Genomic DNA, 19,174 nt, shown 5'->3' with positions numbered 1-19,174 from the left:
AACTGTCCTGGAGAATGTTCCATGTGCACTTGAAAAGAATGTATTCTGCTGCTTTGGGATGGAATGTTCTATATATTTTTATTAAGTTCATCTGGTCTAATGTCATTTAAGGCCAGTGTTTCCTTTTTGATCTTCTGTCTGGATGATCTGTCCTTTGATGAAACTGGAGTGTTAAAGTCCCCTTCTATTATTGTGTTACCATCAGTTTCTCCTTTTGTTTGTTAATATTTGCGTTATGTACTTAGGTGCTTCTGTGTTGGCTGTATATATATATATCTTTTTGGATTGATCCCTTTATCATTATGTAATGCCCTTTTTTGTCTCTTTCTACAGCCTTTGTTTTAAAGTCTACTTGGTGTGATATAAATATTGGTACCCCAGCTTTCTTTTCATTTTCATTTGCATGGAATACCCTTTCTCATCCTCTCACTTTCAGTCTGTCTGTCTTAGGTCTGAAGTGAGTCTCTTGTAGGCAGCATGTAGATGGATCTTGTTTTTTTATTCATTTAGCCCCTCCATGTCTTTTGATTGGAGCATTTAGTCCACTTACATTTAAAGTAATAATTATTGGGGAATTCTCTGGCAGTCCAGTGGCTGGGACTTTGTGTTTTCACTGTCAAGGGCCTGGGTTTGTTCCCTGGTCAGGGAACTGGGATCCTACAAGCCACATGGCGTGGCCAAAAAAAAAAAAAAAAGGAAACAATGCCACAGAGTCATGAGCTGTGTCCTCCACTGCCCATCACTTCCTGGGGTAACTCAGAGAGCTCTAGTAGGGTTGGGCACTAGACACTGGGAGAAGGAACCCTTGGTCTGTAGGGCGTTTAAGATGCATGATTGGGAAGCAGCCAACCCTTTTCTTTTGGCAAATCAAGGGCTGGAGTATTAGGTTTTCTGAATGCTGTAGCAGAACCTTAGCCTCCTTCCTTATTTTCTTAGCAATTATCAGTTAGGATAGTACCAACCCCCCTCTTATGCCCCCTGTCATTAGAGTTCTGGGGCCAAGCTTTGTGGTTCCAGCTACAAAGTGTGGCACCTTACTAGAACTGACTGATGATCTTATGGTTTCCATGGAGGCCAAGCTGCAGGGAATCAGTCTTAAACAATCAACGCCTAGTTTTCATAAGAGAGTGTGACAAATTAGATTTATTCCAAAAATGGAAGGTTGATTCTACGTTTGAAAATCTGTTGATTTCCCAGATGAACGGATTACCGGAACCATCGTGCTGACTGTCCCTCCTGTGCCTCTTGGCACAGGACTAGATCAGGCTGCCCTCATAGCAGTGACCACAATTGAAATGAAACCGTGTTTTGTGTGTTTAGAGTCTGTGGCCCCGAATAGAATGTTTTCTCCATCAAGGCAGGAATTTTATCTATACTGTTAATTGTTATAATCTCTGTATTCAGCAGTGCACCTGGTACACGGTATATGTGGTCACTAATAATTTGTTAGATGAACGGATAAATGGGTGGGTGGTTGAAGTAAATGACTTGGCCCCCCCGCTCTAGATCCAATACTCTGTCTTTATAGAAGGACATGTATTCTTTTCTCTTGTAATGATTCCTTCTAAGCGTTAATTCTACTAAGATTGGTGACCTCTAGGGATAGTTCAAGCCGAATATGGGAGAGAGACTTTACAGAGACAGTCTGGGCTATTATTTATGTGTCCTGTTCGCAGATGGAAATACTCAGCCCTGTGTTCTGCCGGGAGTGTGGAGGAGCCCCTGACCCTCAGTCAGAGCTGAAGCCTGCACTCCCTCTGGTTCTCAGGAATGCCTGGCTGCTGGCTGCTGTGTGTCAGTCTTTCTTCCCATCCTCATTCCTTTTTCTTTCCTCTCCCTGCTGTCTTTTGTTAGAGAACTTCCCTCGGTGTGTGCTGGAAATCTCAGACAAGGAGGTGTTGGAATGGTATACTGCCAAAGACTTCATTGTTGGGAAGCCACTCACTATACTTGGGAGAACTTTCTTCATTTATGATTGTGATCCATTTACTCGGCAGTATTACAAAGAAAAATTTGGAATCTCCGATTTACCATGCATTGATGTGAGCAAGAAGGAGCCACCTCCTGTGAAACAGGTAATAGGACACTGGTTCTGAGGTTAGAGAGAGAGTTCATCTTCTGATGCATTAATAGAAGTTTAAGGAAAGGGATAAAAAAGGCTCTTTTGTGAATACCCAATAAAAAAAAATGGACAAAGCATGTGAAATAGAGCAGTTCACAAAAGAAGAACTACAAATGGCTAATGAACATACAGAAAGACCCTCAATTGATAATCAAACAAAGAGAAATGAAAATAATGAGGTTTAGGATCTATTTGATTTAAAAAGACTCACAATATCCAGTGTTTGCCCTGGTGTGATGCAATAGGCATTTCGTGTACTGTTAATAGGCGAACCAATGAGAAAAACTTTTCTGAACGGCAGTTTGTCTCATTTTAACTTTTTCAAAATAAAATATCACGTATCTCTTGACCCAGAAAATCTGGTGTGGGGATTATAAGTAGATATGTGTGAGGATGTGTAGTGTAGCATTACTTATAATAAAGTGTAAGGACATTGGCAGAATAAATTATAGTATATCCATCCATATAATTAGAGGACTATAAGACTTGTTAAAAAAAGAGGGAGTCTATGCATATTAACATGAGAAAATGTCCATAACATTTTTAAGGGATTGTGAATACATGACATGGCACTATTTTTGTAGATTACTGTATACAACATCTGCTTATATTACTGAGGAAAAGATCCGGAGGAATGTTTCCCCGGACTGTTAACAGTGGTTAGTTCACTGTGGGAAGGGGAGGGAGGGAGGGAAGTGGGAGATGACCAGGGAGCTTTCTTTCTATACTGTGTGGTTTTAATTTCGCTTTTTTTTTTTGGCCATGCCACGTGGCTTACGGGATCTTAGTTCCCTGACCAGGGCTTGAACCCATGTCCCCTGCAGTGGAAGCGTGGAGTCCTAACCACTGGACCACCAGGGAGTTCCCTTAATTTCAGTTTTTATACCAAGCCTTGTGTTACTTTAATAATTTAAAAACTTTTTGATTAAAAAAAGACATCTTTTAAAATTCCAGACCCCTAAGGCATTTCATTTTTTATTGCCTATTTATCAAACCCTTTTACTTAAAAAGTGATTGGGAGCAAAACAAAAACTGATTCACTGAAGATGTTGGAAGACAGTGTTCTTTAATTGCAACATCGCTCTCCTTAAAATCACGCAAAACCCCAAAATTCAGTTCTGTGCACCTCAAAGTCCACTCTGAGAGTAAGTTCATGGTGTCTTTAATGCACCAAAATAGTAATTTAATAAACTTGAACCTTCAGAGTGGCTCAGCCACATATTTTAGGGTTTGAAATGACAATTGCATGTTTTCAAAATTACACATTACACAGCAGATTCAACAAGCACCTGAAGTATTAAGGCCCACAGTGTCGTAGACCAAAACACTGGTGCTCGTTGTACCTATTTGGGGCAGGAACAACTCAAACAACCTCTCTGTTGCCCATGTATAAGACAGTGTGTTAGCACCTGTGGCCCATCTTTATTGTGCCAGCGTGTGTATAAAATAATGTCCGTGGGCTCTTTTCTTTTTGAAAGACACGACTGGACGGATGGAATGATTGAATTCCTCCTGCCTTCCCCGCATCTGCTGCCCATGCTGCTTGCACTTAGCCTCCAATTCTACTGAATTACAGGTGGTTCTGCATCCTGTTTTATTCCCCTGGACTTTCGCTAATGCTCTTTCTCCTGCTTGAACCACTTCTCCATCATTTCTCTACACGGCTTTTTCTTACCTCTCACAACTCAGTGTAGGCTTTCTCTCTTCCAAGAAGGCTTCTCTGAAGTGCCAGGCAGGGCTCGCCCCCCATCGTCTGTGTTCCTGGGATACTCTGTGCCTCCCTCCACTAGCACTTATCGTATTTAAACATCTGTTTATGAATTTTTCTATGAGACTAAGTTCCTTGACAGCAGGACCACTGTTCATCTTTGTGCTCCTAGCGCCTAACACAGTGCCTGGCAAATAGGAGGTATGTGGTGTGTTTCCTGGATAGACTGAAGAAGACTGCCTAGGCAGTATGTATTTGTTCCCCTCAAAGGCAAGTGATATCTTAGGCAAGGCTTTTAGAACCAACATCTCATAAAAACAGTTACAAAGAAGGATTTGGATTTTGGTGCTAGGCCTTCCTGGGGCAATAAAACTTCCAGAAGGGAGTGTGGGTGATGATAATGCCTCTTGCTGTCAGTTTTTCCTCTGATAGAGCTCCTTACCCATGAATGTGCTCATGGATTAAGAATTATAATAAAACCCATGTCCCTATGCCCCAGTTTTGGGGGCAGCATTTGATGCAGTCTACAGGAAAAAATACCATGTGAACAGATGTAGATTTTGATCAACCAAACTACTCCACCACTTGAGTTTATAGATAAGTATTGTGTGAGATCGCAGTCCAGGCATCACAATGAAAAGTACAAGGGTGATCCTGTTAAATGTCAAACATTCTCATAAGGAGGAGTCTCACCTAACCAGGAAGTAGGATGGGGAGGGCTTGTAGCACATTGGTGCACTTTTCCTAGTGGACGGCTTTGATCTGTCTTTTGAGCTGATAAAAGCTTTGAGTCCTAGAATAGCCCTGCTCTCCATCCTCATTACTATCACCTTTCCACCCCCCAAACTTGTCTTCTAAAGAAAGAAAGGGGGGGAAGACTTGGATAGAGAGCAGAGAGAACTGAAGAACCACTATAGATTTTGGTTTGTTTGTTTTGCCCTGTCTCAGTCACTCTGTATAATACAATGAATTCTCCATCCTTACATACGGCACATTAATTGTAGTGTTTGGTCAGTTTATTTTCTCTATAATGAATCTGCTACAAATAAATCCTCTCTGCCTGTCCATGAAAGTCTTTGTTGGAAATGAGTAGGAAAGCTCCACTTACCAAACAGCAAATACCTTTTAGCTCTCCTCAATCATTACCTCTCAGTCATCTAAACTTTACACAATGTAGTTGGAACACAGGGATGAGAGCCGTAGCAGGTTCTAGAGGGACCAAGCCAGAGTCAAGCTGATGGGCAGGGACAGAAGTGGATATGCAGTGCATATATTTAATTTGAGAATCTCGATACCCAGGTCAGGCTGATCTGCCAGATCAGGAGTAAGTCCACATGGATCCAGAAGCCAGATGTGCTGGATCTCAGGCTGGATCCATCTGGAGACATGCTAGTAGGGAGGAGGAAGAAGCCAGGACCTGGAGAGCTCATCTGCCGTGGAGCTGGCCTCTGAAGGATGAGGGACTCTAAGACTTTGTGTGTGCGTGCATAATTAAGAAAGCCTGGGCAGAAACTCTGGAAGGTGGGTCATACGAACAGGAGTGTCTAGGCGTGATAATGTCCACAGTCAGAGGAATGGCTCTCGTTTAGAACAGGACCCAGGCGGTAGCTTGGAGCATGAAAAGCATGGTGCCAGGACCACAGGCACAGGGGCTGATATTTAGAGAAAGTCTTTATTCCAAGCAGAGGAAATGAGATGCAACTTGGGAAAAATAGGTAGAAACCTGTTAAAACAAAAGGAATTTGAGAGGAAGGTGCTCAGAAACTTACGTGCCTATTTTAAAACTCCTTAACCTCCCCCCACACCCCCCAACCAGGCTGCTCTCACTGTGTATTGATATTAGACTCCACCACTGTGCATTTCCGCCCACCTCCAGAGTCAGTCAGAGCTTAGCATGCAGTATCGCACCCAAAGTCCCTCTGTCCATGGCAACTGTGTATATTCACTGAGTAGTGGTTTTGCATTTGGAGCAAATTAAGTTATCGTCCATCTACTGGATCCATTAGTCATATTCCAACCATGAAGATCACATTAACTACAGCCCAGGAAGTGGGTGAAGGATCAGTGTTCTAAGCACCCCACCTTGGACGAAAATAGCAGAGTCCCTGGTTTCTGAGGGAGTCCCTTGTTGCAGATGGAGCAGGGCTCATATAGACTAATTTGTTAAAGTCCCTGAATACAATATATTAAAAGATTTGGGGAGGGTATCTACTAGTAAAAGCGTGGTACAAGCTAGTTTGCTGAGAAAGCATAGCAGAAAGGAGTCAGAGAAAAAGAACTCAGCTGCAGTCCGCCCAGCATTGATGAGGGGGAGGAAAACAACCTCTGAACTACTTAAGTTTTTAGACAAACAGATCTTAGCATCCTATAGCGGTGCTTTCAGCCCTTCATGGAACCTAAATGAAAAATATAAGTTCATCCTAAACTTTCACACTCATCAAATAACCTTTGCATCTGGAATTTAGTTCCATGAGTTTGCTCCTTCACTAGGAAAGGGGAATCCTGTGTGGACAGGGGGATGTGTGTTCTCAGTGAAGTATGGCTGTCATTCTCTTAGGCAAAAATGAAGAAATAAAAATAGGGACTTCCCTGGTGGCACACTGGTTAAGAATCCGCCTGCCAATGCAGGGGACACGTGTTCGAGCCCTGGTCCGGGAAGATCCCACATGCCGCGGAGCAGCTAAGCCCATGCGCCACAACTACTGAGCCTGTGCTCTAGAGCCCACGAGCCACAACTACTGAAGCTCATGCGCCCAGAGCCCGTGCTCCGCAACAAAGAGAAGCCACTGCAATGAGAAGCCCATGCACCGCAACAAAGAGTAGCCCCCGCTCGCTGCAACTAGAGAAAGCCCACACGCAGCAACGAAGACCCAACGCAGCCAAAAATAAATAAATAAAAATTTTTTTAAAAAAGAAATAAAAATATTAGAAATACAGAGGTAAATCGGAAGTAGCATGAACCAAGTCCTGACACCCCCACCCTACCCCCACCTCCGACACACACACGTGCCCACTTTGGGTGAATTGAGAAAACAGTTTCCAGATCTGCCAGGCTGAGACCCACACCCCAGACAAAGAAGTCACAGACCCATGGGCTTCACCGTGCTGGAGGACCACAGGGGCCAGGATTGGGGCTGGGAGCAGGGCCAGGCTCTGCTTTGGCAGTAAGGGGTCAGTGGACATCAGTGATAGATTAAATCCAGCCCCAAGTGTTACTTTGTAGCATCATCAGTCACTTGTATGCGCAGTGATCATGGTGTAAAATGTATAAAGAGGAATGGAATGTGTGATATGTTATTTTTTCTGATTACATTTGTATATGTAGAAATTGCTTTTAAATAAATGTTTTCTAGATTTTAAAAAGAAACTTAGTTACCTTTAATTTTTAGAACAAGGAGCATCTGCTTTATTTCTTGCTTCCTGTGTTTCTTCAGGAATTACCTCCCTATAACGGTTATGGACTAGTTGAAGACTCTGCTCAGAATTGCTTTGCGCTCATTCCAAAAGCTCCAAAAAAAGATGTTATTAAAATGCTGATGAATGAGAACAAGGTGCTTCGTTATTTGGCTGCACTGGTGAGGACAATTTTTATATCCTAAGATTCTGTTCTGTGTCAGTACTGTGCACAGTTGTCCATTTTGTCTGTAAGCTCTAGAGTAACAGCTGCCAGAGGTATGTGTTTATTTAAACAACCACTGGCTCCAACCATCAGGCAGGTTGGATAGTATTAAGTATGGTGCCCCTGAACCAAGACCTAGCTCAAGTCCTATCTGCCCTCACAATCTTTCTTAAATCATTAATCTCTCTATCCCTCAAATTTTGACAGGCATTTTGGCCTTTTTTATTGAGCAATTATGAAAGCCTGACTTACATTCAAATTATCTATTTGTGTGCCTTTCCAGTGAACTGTGATTTTCTTGAGGGTAGGGACCATGTCTTACTAATTTTTATCATTGGTGATATCTAGCTTGATGTATTTTATATTCATTAAATGTAACAAATGGAATCATACTAATTTAATAGATGTGAACTTTGAGAGGTCATGTGGCTAGTGGCTAAGAGGTTTGGAAACAGACATAAATTCAAATCCTGAGTGTTCCACTCACTGGCTGAATTACCTGAAGCAAATTACTGATAAGAATTCAAAGGATAATGTCTTTAAAAGTAGAAAAAAATGCAGAAATAGAAATATAAGCATTTTATTTAGAAATATAGACATAAATAGGAGAAATTGAAATAAGTTACTGTGGGAATAGAAATGTATTTGAAAAAATAAAAATTAAATGAGAACATAGTTGACTAATGTATTTTTTAAATATTGAAAAAGCTTTGAAACAAGGGAGTTCTAGCAAATTCTAGGTCAACTAGAACACTCCATACGTTAAGAATTCTGATTAATGAAGGTTTTGCATTGTTGCTAAGTTCTTTGAGTTACTGTTAAAGTTCAAAAGGTTTGTTGAATTATGACATAGTAACTATGAACTCCTTGAGGGCAGGAGTCATGTCTCTTTAGACTTTGTAGGCACTCAATAACTGTTGGATGAATGGGTAAATGAATTTATTTACACATACACTATCTGTGAGTCAGGCAATATAATATACTCATTTTATGTTTCAAAACATAAGAATCAGAGAGGCTAATTGGTGTGTCCCAGGTCTTACTGCTTAGACAGAGGCAGGACTAGGACTCAACCTAACGAAAAATATAATTCGAAAAGGTACATGCACCCCAATGTTCATAGCAGCACTATTTACAATAGGCAGGACATGGAAGCAACCTAAATGTCCACCAACAGATGAATGGATAAAGAAGTTGTGGCGTATGTATGTATGTATGTATGTATATACACACACACACAGACACATGTACATACATACAATGGACTATTACTCAGCCCTAAAAAAGAATGAAATAATGCCACTTGCAGCAACATGATGGACCTGGAGATTATGATACAGTAGAATTTCAATGAACAAATGGAGAAGAGAAGAGTGCAATAGAAAATTACCATTAAGCACACACCTCAGCAGTACTTGTTGCTTACAAGGTCCATCAACGGATGCTAAAATTAGTGGGAAAAACTTTGAGGAGAAACAAGATTTTCATGGTTTCAAAGTATCTCCTCAAGATATTTACTAACTGCAAAGGGAAAGATGGTAACTTTACAGGGGAGAAACCCACCAGGCATCTTCTTAACCAAGTGATCAAGTTCAACATCACCAATAAAAAGATGTTCTGTTATCATGAACTCCTTGATATGCACAGAGAAGGACGTGTTTTTTTTTTTTTTTCCTGTGGTATTTTTGCCAAAGATGCAAAAGTGAGATGCATGAGGGACAGTCAACAAAATAATTGACCAGTACTCATGTCAGGGTCATGAAAGACAAGAGCAGATTGAGGAACTGTCACAAATTGGATGAGATTAAAGAGAAATAACAACTAATGCAGTATAGGATCCTGAAACAGAGAAAGAACATAAGTGGAAAACAGGTGAAATTTGAATAAGGACAGTAGTTTATTTAAAGCATTATACCATCATCTTCTGGGTTTGATAATTGTGCTATGGTTATGTAAGATATTACTGTTAGGTGAGGCTTGGTGATGGGCTTATGAGAATTCTCAACTATGCAACTTTTCTGTAAGTCTGATAAACTTAGTTCAAAATAAAATGGCAAAAACAGTTTTAAAAAAGTTTTAAATACTCCTTCCTGCCAGGGTGAGCTGTTGCCCCCAGCCCCCTTGCACACCCGAGCCTGTAGTCCTGCTCAGAACTTTATTTTCTTCTAAGTGTGATGGGGATCCTCTGGAGGTTTGAGAGGAGAGGAAGGATGTGATTTAATTTTTATTTCTTGTTTGTTTAAAAAAAAATTTTTTTATTATAAGGGTGTTCAACGAAAAAAGTTTGGAGACTGTCAGATAGGGAATGGTATGAGGAAATTATTTTACCAAGAGGAAATTCAATGACTTTCTCTACTAAATGAGAAATGACACAAATAATTCCATGGTCTGAATGAGAAGGTGTGTGCTGAAATTGTGATGTGAGAGGATTTTAGTCAAGAATAAACATGTCTGTATTTAGGCTTGTTCTGTCTGGAATTTGTTTCTTGGTGATTTGATTTAGGAAAAGTCTTATCAACAACGTAGTTTCTCAGAATCACTTTCAACTCTATGACATTATAATACTCCTTTCTCCCTTCTTAAATTTTCTTTTTTAAATTATGTATAAAAATGGATTTGTTTAAAGGCGTAAGCTTTGCATGATCACTTTAGTGTCCTCGACGTTGAACATAATGTCAGCCACGAGGTTTCAAACTGGCAGCCTGTGGACAGAATGCAGCCCATATGTTTTCTTTGGCCTGCCTGGTGCTTTTAAAGAGTTGAAGTCAACATTTTAAAGTCAGGGTTTTTATATAGTAATCCAGATTTCTGTCTTCTCATGAAAAATTGGATCTAGCAACATTGGGCCTATACTCATTCCCACAATCAAGTGGAGGTGAGTTGGGGCAGCCTCCCTTAGATGAGGTATGTCCTTTCCCGGCCCCCCGAGCCCCACCCCATACTGTTCATTTATATTATACTTCATATGTTAGGTTTATATTGTACCCTAGTCCCTGTAGATATTTCAGTTTGAGGCTTTTGCATAGATCACGTACCTTCGTAATATCCTCTTTTCTTCACCTTTCCAGGAATCCCCTATCCCAGAAGACAAAGACCGCCGATTTGTCTTCTCTTATTTTCTAGCCACTGACATGATCAGTATCTTTGAGCCTCCTGTTCGCAATTCTGGTATCATTGGGGGCAAGTATCTTGGCAGAACTAAAGTTGTCAAACCAGGCTCCTCAGTGGAAAACCCCATCTATTATGGCCCCAGTGACTTCTTCATTGGTGCCGTGATTGAGGGTAAGTCTCAACACAGTTTAGGCTCTTTTTCTGGCCAAGCGAATGGGTTCTTCTAATTAGGAATTTAATTCAGTTAACCCTTGTAGGAAGCAGTTAGTCTGCAGTCCAGCTGTGCATGTGGTATAGTGTATAAATCTCCTTTATCAATTAAACTGTAAATTGGTTGCATTTGTTGGCTGTAGATGGAGACTCTGAGCTCCCTAAACACCAAGCAAACTAGTGCATATTAGTTTAGAGAGCAACTGAAAGTTCATTTGTCTACGTCACAAATACACATCTGTGAATTTTTACTCTTGGTTGCCTGATGAAAACATGACCAGGCTAAGTGTATTTCTACCCTTTCCCCAGTGTTTGGCCACCGGTTCGTCATCCTTGATACAGACGACTGTGTTCTGAAATACATGGAGAGCAATGCTGCCCGGTATTCACCAGAAGCACTCCTGTCAATTCAGAACCGTGGTCGAAAGCAAGAAGCTCCTGCACCAGAATTGGACAAGTATGTTTGACCATCTAAGGTCCATTTTGGCTTTGGCACAGTGAGATATTCGGGAAGCAGTTCTTAAAATGAATGGATAATCACATTGTAGATTTCCAGATTTCCCTCACCAATGGAAGGTCTTAGACGTACATAGGTTACCTGGGTCCAACATAATAACTAGTAACTTAGAACTTTTTCAACTTCATATATTTAGCAAATAATTATTGAGTGCCTTGTATGTATCAGACACTATCACTAGGCCCTTAGGCTTTTATCAGTAAACAAAATAGACCAGAAATTGCTGCCTTCATGGAGTTGACCCTCTAAGCAGTGGGAGTTAGCTAATAAACAGCACCAGTAAGTTAGTTATTACAGTGTGTTGGGTGATGAGTGCTGTGGGGAAGTGGAGCAAAACAAGAGTGATAAGGGTTCTGGAAGGTGGGGGTGGGTTGCAGTTGGTTGGGGGAGGTGGTCACACCTTGGGGAGGTGGTCACACCTTGTGAAGGTGGCACTGAGTAGACACTTGAAGGTAAAGGAGTCAGCTGCATGGACGTGTGGAGGAAGAGCTTTCCAGGAAGAGGGAGCAGTGAGTGCTAAGACCCTATAAGTATGAGCAAACCCGGAGCACACAGGTAACACTGGCAAGAAGTAGGCCGGTGAGTGGCTGCAGTGGAGGAGTGAGGAAGAGGAGCAGGAGCTGGAGTTAGAAAATTAGCAAGGGGCCAGATTGTGTAGGACCTGCTAGGTCTCTGGAAGGATGTTGGCTTTTCTCTGAGTGAAAGCGAGAGCCACTGTGGGGCTTCTGAGTAGAGGAGGGGCACGCTTTGACATGTGTTTTAAAAGAAGTGGCTGTTGTGTTAAGAATAGATTCAGAGGGAGATTAGTTAGGAGAATGTGGCAGTGATCTAGGCAAGAGATGATGGTGCATGGACCAGGGTAGTATCAGTGAAGGTGGGGAGAAGTGGTCTGATTTGGGGTATATTTTAAGGTAGAGCTAATATGGATTCAGACAGATGATATAGGGGAGATAAGAGAGAGAGTAGGTAAGAATGACTAAGGTTTTTGGCCTGAGCAACTGGAAAGGAGTTGACACCAATTGAGATGGGGAAGAAGTCCATTGTGGGTAGAGGAGGGTTTTTTTTGGCAGGGCGGGGGCAGGAGGGATTTCAGTTTTGGATATGTTAGGGAGGTTTTTTTGTTTCTGTTTTTAAATTTTTATTTAATTTTATTTACTTTTTGGCTGCATTGGGTCTTCATTGCTGCACACAGGCATTCTGTAGTTGCGGCGAGCAGGGGCTGCTCTTCGTTGCGGTGCGCAGGCTTCTCGTTGCGGTGGCTTCTTTTGTTGCAGAGCATGGACTCTAGGTGCACGGGCTTCAGTAGTTGTGGCCCGCGGGCTCAGTAGTTGTGGCTCACGGGCTCTAGAGCACAGGCTCAGTAGTGGTGGCGCATGAGCTTAGTTGCTCCATGGCATGTGAGATCTTCCCCGACCAGGGCTCCGAACCCGTGTCCCCTGCATTGGCAGGCGGATTCTTAACCACTGTGCCACCAGGGAAGTCCAGTGTACTAGGTTTAAGATACCTATTAGATATTCAAGTAGAGAGATCAAACGGGCTGTTGGATATATAAATCTGGAGCTCAGGTGAGAGGTCTGGGCTGTGGGAGTTGTGGGCATATAGATGATATTTTCAGCCATGAGACTGGGTGAAATCTCTCAGGTAGTCATTGTAGACAAAGAAGAGAGAATAGCTCCAAGGATTGCGCTCTGGGGTTCTCCAGCGCTAAGAGCTGGGAAGAGAAACTGAGCAGGACAACTAGTGAGGCAGGAAGAAAGCCAAGTGGGTGTGGTGTCCTGAATCCAGGCCGTCCCCTTTTGCACAGTAGTGCGGGACTGTAAACGTGACCATGCAAACAATCTTAGCACCAATGGGAAAATTTACTGCTGTTCTGCAACTTTAAAAAATTTTTGTCAAAACATGAAAAGCTCTGATGGTTATAAATGTATAGGGAAATCAAAAATAGTAAAATTGATTTTTATTTAGTGCACTGTAATTTAAGACATTGGCAACATTGAGAATTAAAAGTGTTTTATTTCTTTATAAAAAGCATATTAAGAGTAGTTGGAACAGTGCTTGTCTTCTTGTCATATAACTTATGATACAGAGTGAACGTCTTTTCTGTGCCTCGGCAAATTGTCATATTCCTTTCCAAGTTTGGATCGACTTCCAACATTTTATTATTTTTGCTTTCAATGTTGTGAAATACATCCTAGAGTTCCTTTAATGAGTGAAATATCTCAGAGTTCTTTTAATGTGAAGTTTTTTGTTTGCTGGCATCTGGGATATCATCGTACTTTTTTTTCTTTTTTTGGCTACATTGGGTCTTCGTTGTGGTGCGTGGGCTTCTCATTGCAGTGGCTTCTCTTGCTGCAGAGCACAGGCTCTAGGCACACGGGCTCCAGTAGTTGTGGCTCGAGGGCTCTAGAGTGCAGGCTCAGTAGTTGTGGCGCACGGACGGGCTTAGTTGCTCCAAGGCATGTGTCTTCATCCTTTTCGTTACGACCACTTCCCTCATTTATGTCAATAAGCCAGCCTTTGCTAGGGTCCTCTGCCTGCACATCGAGAGTCTCTTAAACCACAGCAGTGTCAGCATTCCCACAGTCAGCTAGTTCTTCTATAACTCCATTGTGTTTGACTTGAATTCTGCTTCTAGCTCTGTCTCTTTTGGTTTCTTTGCCACACTCTCATCTTTGTTGACCAGTTCTCTCTTTCAGTTATCCATTTTTGTAAAATGTCACTTGAGTTTATCCTTTAGAGAAAAGGAGGCAACATAGCTACACACTTTGCTGTCTGTGTGTGACTTGAAAAACATGCCCAGTGATCAGTCACTGACAGACTTTCAAAGAAGTGATATGATTGTCGTTGATCGTGATGCACATCTATTATTTATGTAATGATTCATGGACTGAAAATCTGACAGTCAATTTGCACTTTAGGCAGTTACTCACAGTTACTAACTGAAATTTGAACTGTGTTGTTGAGGGACTGGGTTATTTAACCAAATGGTGGTAAGTGAAATTCATGCATATCTGAGCCTTGAAAAGCAAGAATTGCCTGCAAATCAAGGAAGACAGTGATTCATTGTGTCACATGGGGATTTAGCAATGTGTAGGCGACACTGGGGACCTCAGTGGAGACTTCCACTGGAATAGGAGGGGCGGGAGTGGGCTTAAGAGAATGGGAGGAGAGGAATTCGAGCTTGGAAGTATAGCCCCCTCTTTTGAGGAAGTTGGTGCAAAGGGGAACAGAGAAATGGGGGAGTAGCTGGCCGGCGAAGTGGGGTCAAGAGAAGGTATTGGTGTCTTAGAATAAGATAAAGAGAAATTCAAGTTCTGGGTTAAGAAATCCATGGCTATCCTTGTTTTGATCCTCACTTTACCCCTCTTCTCTTGTGATGGGTCAGAGAGGTGAATGAGAGAAGATGCTTGAAGGTGATATGAATACAAGGGTCATGCTCTAAGGAAGTACAAATCCTGTATTTGAGTAATCATTGGTAAGAATAATGAAAAGGGATCCTGAGTACTTGTCAGGCCTGAGAACTTTTTATATCAAGTGTTAGTTACAGGATGATGAAATTTGGAGTTAGCCATCTTCTTTCTCTGAGCTAGAAGATTAAAACAGTGCACAAGTGATTGGAGTATTAACTTCATCTGAAGTTCTTTTCGGGCTTGGGTCTTCATTGCTGTACACTGAACTCAGCCTAACAGATAACAGATTGCCCATAAGCCCACTCCTCTGCACAAACCCTCCCTGTGTGAAGAGCGTGAACACCCGCGTGTTCACGTATCTTGTCCTTGTTCGGTTGACTTGCCCATCTGTGCTCTTCAGCTTCAAGAGGACCCTCCTCCCCTGCTCGATGACCCTTTTCATCCGCTCTTTTTCACTTCCAGCAATTTTTCCCATATAGGCATTTCCAAATATTCTCACTTTCTTTTCCATTTTCTTTAAGCCCCAAGCACCTCCATATTCGCTTTGCAGATGGTCTCAGTCAGACCCAGTGATCCAGTGTGAGCTGCTTCTGTTTTCCTACTCTTCACCTTAGAGTGTTTCTTTACTTATCTCTTTACCTTCTTGTCACAGCTAACTAGCTCCCATTTCTCCAAATTTAGTTCTTTTGTGTCTGTCACCGCCTCCTCTCTGACTGCTCTCGTATCCAGACACTCTTCAGAAGTTGTTTCCTTGAGGTTACTGATTGTTTTCAAATCTATGGTCTCTTGTCATTTATTCATTAATTCAGTGATATTGGCGCCTGCACCACATGCCAGACTTTAATAAACATTTAGGCAGCCAGGTGAGGGAATAGGAGCTCATTGTCTAGGGCAGAGGTTGGCAGACTTTTTTGGAAAGAGTACTTAATAATTTAGGTTTGTAGGCCATACCAGAATCTCTGTTGTAACTATGCAGCTGTGCCCCCGTGGGGTGAAAGCAGCCATAGACAATGTGTAAATGAGTAGGTGTAGCTGTATTTTGATTAAACTTTATTTAGAAAAACAGGCTGCCCGCTGGCTTTGGCCTCTGGGCCAACCCCCTGGTCTAGTGTTGAGCCTTATTGATCTACATATAATGTAAATTACTCTTTACCACACCCTTTTTGAAACCCTTTCTTTTGAGTTCTAGAAAGTCAGAGTCTCTGATACTCCTCCTACTTCCCTGGAAGCTTGTTCTTTGTATCTTTTTCCTATTTCTGTCTGCTAGGTTGGTGTTTCTCAGGGTTCTGGTTTTGGTCCTCCTGTTCTCTTGCTCTGAACTCTGGACGATCTCATCACATCGCAGAGTGTCTGAATAAGTCGCTCTCCATCCTGACGTTCTCCTGATTCTGCTCCCAGGTTCCTGTCTGCCTGCTCGATGGGTCTCCGTGCAGCTGAGCCACCAGCACCTCACACTTCGTGCAGCTAAAAATGAGACCACTGTTGTCTTCACCTTCCTGACACACCTGCTGTTCCCTCGTCCTTCTTCCTTCTTTCTGTTCATCCGTCTCATCAAGTGGCGATGACAGTGAGTTGTGCTCATGTGTGTAAAGCACCAGCCTGGTGTCGGGCACACAGGAGGCAAGCAGTGAATGTCGGCTCCCCTCTTTCTCTTGGTCACCTCAGGGCTCCATTTACCTTGATTTGAAACCTCCTCTTCTATTCTGCACCATATTCAGTATGCTGCTAAGTTCCTTTATTTTATTCTGCAATATCTCTCACCTCTGACTTCTTTTCATTCTCACCACCATTTCCTAATTTAAAGCACTCAGTCAGTTTGGAATTGCATTTATCTGAACTTAACAACAGCAGCACTAACAACAGAAACAAATTTATATTAGCTTAACCCAGTGGAGTTTTATGTTTTCTTATGGAACACAGTGTCTGGAGGTCAGTGGTCCAGAGCTTTCCCAGCCCAACAGAGACCTGACTTCTCTCTCTCCTCAGATATTCTGAGCAAGTAGCTTTTGTCCTCATGCTTTTCTCTCTGTGGTTACAAGTGAGTGTTCCATCTCCAGCATTGCATCTATATTCCAGGCAGGAAGAGGGGAAGGACAAAGGGGTAAGAGACTGAAAAGCCAATCTTGCCATGTCTTTCCTGTTTTTAAAGGGCTTATCCGGAAGCACCACTTAGCAACTTCTCCTTACATCTCATTGTCTGAGCTGTATCACTCGGCCGCTCCTGATTGCTGCTCCAAACAAAGTGAGGGCTCTGTTAGGAAAAAGGAGGGGGTGAATATTGGGCAGGTACCCACCAGTGTTTGCCGAGGCGCCCACGGTGCCTCCAGACTCATCTGCCCACCTCCACTCTCTTCCTTAATCCATTGCACACAGTGGCCAGACCAGTCATTCTGGAACTTGGCTCCAAATTCATCATACTACTTCTCCTCTGCCAATTTTATTGAGATATAATTGACAAAACCGTATATATTTAAAGTGTACAATGTGATGATTTGATATACATATGCATTGTGAAGTGATTATCACAGTCAAGTCAGTTAACACATCCACCATCTCACACAGTTACCGTTTATTCTTGTGGGTGAGTGGCGGGAATGCCTTAAAATCTACTCTCTTAGCAAATTTCAGGTATACAGTACTATATGGTCACCATGCTGTGCCTTAGGTCCCTAGAACTTATTCACCTCATAACTGAGTTTGTACCCTTTGACCAACATCTCCTTTTTCCCCCTACTCTCCAGCCCCTGGCAATCACCCTTCTACTCTCTGTTTTTATGAGTTCAGCATTTTTTAATATGTCTAAAATCACTAGTCATAATGTCCTTCAGGTTCATTTATGTTGTTGCAAGTAGCAGGACTTCTTTTTTAAATCCATTCATCTCTCAAGGGACAGTTTGGTTGTTTCCATATCTTGGTTACTGTGAATCATGCTACAAAGAACATGAGAGTGCAGATTTCTCTTTGGGATACTAATTTTGTTTCCTTCATATATATATACACACCCAGAAGTGGGATTGCTGGAGTATATGGTAGCTCTATTTTTAATTGTTTGAGGAACCTCTTTACTGTTTTCCATAGTGGCTGTTGGGAATTCCCACCACTGTTGGGAATTGCTCTCCTAACAGGTATGAGGTTAATAGCTATCCTAACAGGTGTGAGGTGATTCCTCATTGTAGTTTTGATTTCCATTTCCCTGATGATTAGTGATGTTGAGCATCTTTTCGTGTACCTATTGTCCATTTGTATGTCCTCTTTGGAAAAATGTCTATTCAGTTCTGCCCATTTTTTAATCGAATTGTTTGGGTTTTTTGCTACATGTGAATTCATGTGAATTCACATGTAGCAAAACTTGAATTCACATGAGTTCATGTGAATACATGTGAATTCCTTATATATTTTACATCTTAACGCCTTATCAGATATATGGTTTGTGCTATGGTTTGAATGTTTGTGTACCCCCAAAATTCATGTTGATGTCCTGATGTGATGCTATTAACAGGTGGAGCCTTTGGGAGGTAATTAGTGGCTTTATAAAGAAGGCCTCAGAAGCTGACCAGCCCCCTTCCACCATTCAAGGACACAGTGAGAAAGCACTGGCCATGAATCAGGAAGAGAGCCCTCACTAGCCACCACATGGACTCTGTGGCACCATGATCTTGGACTTCTAGCCTCCAGAACTGTGATAAATACATTTCTGTTGTTTATAAGCGACAACAAAGACTACTAGAGACTACAAAGACTACTAGAGACTACAGTCTCTAGTTTTTTGTTATAGCAGCCCGAATGGACGAAGACAGTTTGCAAATATTTTCTCCCACTCTGTTGATTATTTTGTTATGTCGATTATTTCCTTTTCCATGCAGAAGCTTTTTAGTTTGATGTAGTCCTACTTGTTTATTTTTGTTTTTTGTTGCCTGTGCTTTTGGTGTCATATCCAAAAAATCATTGCCAAGAATAGTGTCAAGGACCTTTTTTCCTATGTTTTCTTCTAGGAGTTTTACAGTTTCGGGTCTTATGTTTAGGTCTTCAATGCATTTTGAGTTAATTTTTTTGAGTTGTATAAAATAGGGATGCAGTTTCATTCTTTTTTTTTAAATAGATCTTTATTGGAGTATGATTGCTTCACAATACTGTGTTAGTTTCTGTTGTACAACAAAGTTAATCAGCCATATGCATACATATATCCCCATATCCCCTCCCTCTTGAGCCTCTGTTCCACCCCTCTAGGTCGTCACAAAGCACCAAGCTGATCTCCCTGTGCTATGCGGCTGCTTCCCACTAGCTAACTGCTGTATGTCGATGCTACTCTCACTTCTCCCCAGCTTCCCCCTCCCCACCCCCGCCATGTCCTCAAGTCCATTCTCTATGTCTGCGTCTTTATTCCTGCCCTGCCACTAGGTTCACCAGTACCATTTTTTTTTTAGGTTGCATATATTTGCGTTAGTACACAGTATATGTTTTTCTCTTTCTGACTTAC

The 19,174-nt window shown here is 41.9% G+C and overlaps 1 protein-coding gene across 4 annotated transcripts in view; it reads left to right on the top strand.

Moving 5' to 3' along the window:
* Positions 1 to 19,174, top strand: part of EFHC1 (EF-hand domain containing 1) — a 59,348-nt gene that overhangs the window by 29,317 nt on the left and 10,857 nt on the right. For all 4 annotated transcript variants that reach the window (XM_082411676.1, XM_082411674.1, XM_082411673.1 and 1 more), the window contains 4 exons: positions 1,855 to 2,075; positions 7,265 to 7,405; positions 10,518 to 10,731; positions 11,080 to 11,227. In XM_082411676.1, the coding sequence (XP_082267802.1) occupies positions 1,855 to 2,075; positions 7,265 to 7,405; positions 10,518 to 10,731; positions 11,080 to 11,227 (724 nt within the window). The remainder of the gene's footprint in view (positions 1 to 1,854; positions 2,076 to 7,264; positions 7,406 to 10,517; positions 10,732 to 11,079; positions 11,228 to 19,174) is intronic.

This window comes from Balaenoptera physalus (genome assembly GCF_965194825.1).
Source record: "Balaenoptera physalus genome assembly, chromosome: 11".
NCBI lineage: Eukaryota > Metazoa > Chordata > Mammalia > Artiodactyla > Balaenopteridae > Balaenoptera > Balaenoptera physalus.
Note: the sequence above shows the minus strand (reverse complement) of the source record. Positions and strands in the feature narration are given on the sequence as shown.